Source organism: Barbus barbus (genome assembly GCF_936440315.1).
Source record: "Barbus barbus genome assembly, chromosome: 1".
Classification (NCBI taxonomy): domain Eukaryota; kingdom Metazoa; phylum Chordata; class Actinopteri; order Cypriniformes; family Cyprinidae; genus Barbus; species Barbus barbus.
Window position 1 is genome coordinate 11,378,162 of NC_136729.1, and position 4,781 is coordinate 11,382,942.

General features: G+C 34.2%; 1 protein-coding gene across 1 annotated transcript; it reads right to left on the bottom strand.

The window, feature by feature from the left end:
- Positions 1-635: 635 nt before the first annotated feature.
- On the bottom strand, positions 636-4,172 carry LOC306869400 (tRNA methyltransferase 10 homolog A-like). Its single transcript, XM_079416166.1, has 8 exons — positions 4,114-4,172; positions 3,378-3,552; positions 2,851-3,013; positions 2,614-2,685; positions 2,442-2,516; positions 1,911-2,060; positions 1,393-1,498; positions 636-1,285 (listed from the first exon to the last, which is right to left on the bottom strand). The coding sequence occupies exons 2-8, from the start codon at positions 3,542-3,544 to the stop codon at positions 1,017-1,019; spliced, it is 1,002 nt and encodes a 333-aa protein (XP_079272292.1). The 5' UTR covers positions 3,545-3,552; positions 4,114-4,172; the 3' UTR covers positions 636-1,016.
- Positions 4,173-4,781: the final 609 nt, after the last annotated feature.

Genomic DNA, 4,781 nt, shown 5'->3' on the forward strand with positions numbered 1-4,781 from the left:
TTACAATGCTAAACTTCAAAAACATAAATATGTTTACACACTAATGCACTAGCTTGATTTATAATAATCAGTATTTGAACATTTAACTCTATGTTAATGACTTCTACATTTAGGTTTATTAGCTGATATAATATTTTTTCTTGATGCAGATTATTAGATTACTAACAATAGGTAAAATACAACATGTAGACCATCACTAGTAATATATGCACTAAGATCTATAGTAAGATCTAAATGTCTGAGACTGAAAAAGAAAGTTCCTCATCAAATTTGCTTAAAAAATGAAAAGTGGTGAAAAACGAAAAAAAGTGGTATTTCATTAACCTGAAAATAAAGATTTAAAAAAAAAAAAAAAATACGACAGCAACAAATTACAAAGCCACTTAAAATCAAGATTTGCCTGTTTTCCCTCTTACTGGAATCTGAGTTTTATGTACCTCCCGTTTGCTCTCTGATTGGTCCTTTGTATCTTTTTCTTTTCTGAGATTGGATGGCTTAGATCTGAGTCTTGCCGTGTCCAAGCTTGTTCTCTTGGCCCACAAGTACAAATCCCACTGTGGCAGAACAGCAAAAACAGCTAATATGCAGAGTGTTTCTTAGTTAGTCAACAGAAAAACATAACTTGGACATTTTTTAAAATACTGTTGTTCAGTAAAGGACTGCGATTTAATAAAGAATGTACCAAATATACACTTTAGTCATCAGTATAAATTTACGGGATAAAAATGAGCAGATCAAATATTAAACGTTTACAATGAACAAAAAGCTCACTGTTATAAAATAAGAAATTTTGTAATAGATTTTTTGTCAATTTTGTTGTTCATTTTTAAATGGACAAGGCTAAAAAAGGGGCAATTTCTCCTTTTTTTTTTTTATTATTATTTTTTTGTCATGAAATTTGTTTCAACAAACACACCTTCAAGTCCAAACCTTTGCATGAAGCATCTCAAATCTCAAACTGAGATATTTTTAAATTAAAACAAAAAACATTAAACATCTTAAAATGTTACATATCTCTAAACTGTGTTTCGCTCGCTGGAATCTGACTGGTTTAGCACAGGTTTGTCTTCTTTCTGTTTGCTTTCTGATTGGTCCTTTGAGTCCGTTCTCTTTTCTGAGATTGGCTGTTCTGTGTCCGAGTCTTCATCAGAGTCCTCCTCATCATTGCCCTCTCCGAGCTTGTTCTCCTGGCCCACCGGCACAGCTCCCTTCCTCTGCGGCAGAACGGTAAAGAAAGCTTCCTGCCAGTCTCGTTTCTCCAGGAATGCTAGGATGATTTCAAAAACTGTGGCAAGGGGGGAAACGATTGGTCAATTTCCACTGGAAACTTAAAAGTAGTATATTATAGAGGAAGTGCCATTTGAATGGATATCTAGAGAGAGGGAAGCTCACCGTGATTGACAGCCAGCACTTTGCGGCTATTCATCTTGACGAAACTGCCGAGCGGAAGCTGAGCATGAGCAATGCCAAGCTCTTGGGCTCGACCAAATGTGATTCCCTGTAATAAAGCATTTGAATTCCCCAAAACCAAGAGCTTAGGTGAAGCTTTTAATGACTTCAACATAAAAAAAACAAAAAAAACTTATGACAAGTGTCGCTGTATATTAAGCTCAAAATAAAATCTTTAGCTCCTTGCAAGCAGGGCATGCAAGTTTGGTAGTTTCGTTAGATACAACAACATCATGATTAGAACGCAAATATTACGCTGACTTTTTACCAACCTACACTTTCACAAAAAAAAGGTACAAAGCTGTCACGGAGGCAGTACCATAAAGTACCATAAACCTTATTTACCCCTAAAAAAAGTACATAATACATTTTGAAAGGGTTTCTCCCCCATGCCAGTTTTGTATCTTTCTTAGTGATGGTGTAGGGTCAGTTTCTTCTTTTAGTTCTTATAAGTCACTCACCTTATGGTGGTTGTGGTCCACCAGACCTCCAATCACATAGGCTTTGCTCTCATCGAGTTCTTGTAGCACATTGGGTGAATCAGAGGTGAGGTAGACTAGGTCCTCCTCCTTCATGATTTCATGAAATGCATCAGGTTTGAAATGGACATCCTACACCAAATTGAAATTTAGGTGAGATGCTTTAAAGGCATTGCTTTCCATTATCCAACATTCATAGCTCAAATATACTCATTCTAGCGCTGCAAACTTTGATTCATGATTTGTGCAGACGTAATGAGTTTTTTGTGTAAAATAATGTCAACACAAAAGCATACGAGGAACACTGAATTATATATTTATTATAAATCCATGTAAATCTTTGAAAATGCCAGTTGCATATATGCATTTTGTATACACAAGCCAAAAATATACAGTATAATTAGATTATTTAAAAATAATAGACTGATTTTTGTGAAATGACATTAAAAACATCTGAACAAAATGATACATATTTGTAATATTCATTATTAGTAGTGTCATTTCACGTCTTACCTTCCAGTTGACCCAACCTTTGTTAATTTCATCCATGACTTGCTTTAACTGACCGCCATGACTTGTAAGGTAAAACTGAGAATGTGAAACAGTGGTGTTAACTGAACGCTGACCTTTAAGTTTGATCTTAAAGATCACATTTATATAATATCTATTTGAGGGAAACACTTGCCTGTACAGGATGTAATGTGCGTCTGTTCTCAGCATAGCACCTCTGAATCTGCTTGTGAAGCTTCTTTACATCCTAGGCAACAGGAAAAATGTAAGCTTAATTAAATTCAGTGACTGAACTTTAAAGATGTAATTTTGTGTTTCTGTTAACAATGCATCATGCAAATTTATTTATTAAATTGAAAATGGAAGTAGATGTTATTATAATGGCAATTAAAAGCACTGGGCTTCATCTTACCTTGAGCACCATGAGGTTATCAAAGCTGCAGTCTATGACCAGTCTGAGAGAGCTGGGCTCTGTCGACCTGCGCAAATGCTTCTTTCCTGTCCACTCCACTCCATCTTCAGCCTGTGCTTGTTTCTCCAGTTTCCTCTGCTGTTTTCTCTCTTTCCGCTTCTGTCTTTACATAAACAAGTGAGAAAAGCAGGAACTGCTTGGCCATGTAATAACACAGTTTTACTATGCGTTTCATCATTTTAAATGCTTACTTGCAGTGTAACAAATTTTTTTTTAAAACAAATATTATTTTAGAACATTAGAAATGTTGCCTTGATAACGAACTGACATAAAAGGTAAAGTACTAAAATGACTAAAACTGAACTAAAAAGAAATTAAAACTATATAGAAATATTACAAAAATGACAAAAGCACATAACCAAAACTAAAATTGAAATGAAAACGTAAAATATGCAAACAAAAGCTAAATAATCAAAACATTAATAAATAATATAATACTACATAAATAATAAAATGACACAGCTTACTTGCGAAGTTCTCTCTGTTCTTCCCATTGTTGACTCTTAAGAAGTTTCTTCCTCTGTTTTTTAGACATTGTTTCAGTTTCTCCAGTCTGTCTGATCTCATTTTCATCCTTTGCACATTCATGGCTGCTCTCCTGCACAGCAGGTGTATCGGTCATATCGGTGGCCATTTAGTGTCCTGGATCAGCAACAACGAAACAAATGTTGAGAAGCTTTTTGTTTTTAATTCAGTATATTTGGATAACTCTATTACGATTGCTTTAAAATGACTGGCAAGAATGTTGTTGAAATTCATAATGTATTTGGGCTTGAAAAAGTTGTACTTAACAGTTGATAAATAGAAAGAAAAATTACAAATTTGTGTTGTTGCCATTTGAGGGGAAGATGCTTTTTCAGGAGCCTTTTAATAGCAGGTATGCATATTTCAATAAAGGATAATAAGATGTTACTGAAGAACTCGTGACTGTCAAGAGCTCGTGAGACTGTGACTATAATTACAAATATACTGAGTCATTTTATTGTATCAAGGTACTACTTCTATATTACTTAACATGCAACCCATGATAACGAAACATAGCTACATATCAATAACTTGACAAACATCAGCTGTTTTCAGAGTACGTCCATTAAAATAAGGCAAAACATCAGGGGACATTTAAACGAGCATGCAGATATACGTTGTAAAATGTCTGATATATAACTGTGAATAGCAGAATTACAAAGATGAAGAGTAAACTACCTCTAAACTGCTGTCTATGCAGTGCTGCTCTCATCTCATGTGCCCTCACATGCTGCTGCGTCATTTAGAAGCGACTGGTTCTGCGTGGGAACGTCCACAGTTCGCCATGTTGGTGAGGGCAAGTAAGGACATTTAGGCATTGGAAATCTCAGAAATCATTTTCACATTTTTCTGAAGGTAAAACAACGCCATTGAATCTGACGTAATGATGTGAATAATCATGCAACGTGTATTCTATGTACCTATACACTTCAAGTTCATACTGATCAGTAATTTTATTGTTTAAAAACAAATAATAGCCTATCTAACAAGAAACATAGACAAGATTATTTTTATTTTATTCCAAAGAGAAGTAAAACATTCAGGATGAAATATATATTTAACTGAGAAGTATTGAATGAAGTTAAGCAGAATACAGATATTCTGAGGGAAATGCTTTATAATGCTATAAATATCCCCTTTAAGATTCTAAATAAAATGATTTTAACCATAATTCATAAAGTAACAATAGTTAGCATATGCTAACTAATGCAAATATTGTTTTCTGTGCTGTTTATTATCTTATTATTTTACTAATCCCTAAAGCAGCTTTTTTGAGTTAATGATCTGTGTCTTTATTAGTGCCGTGCATTGATTCGAGTAAATGTTTTGACATTTGGTTATATAGT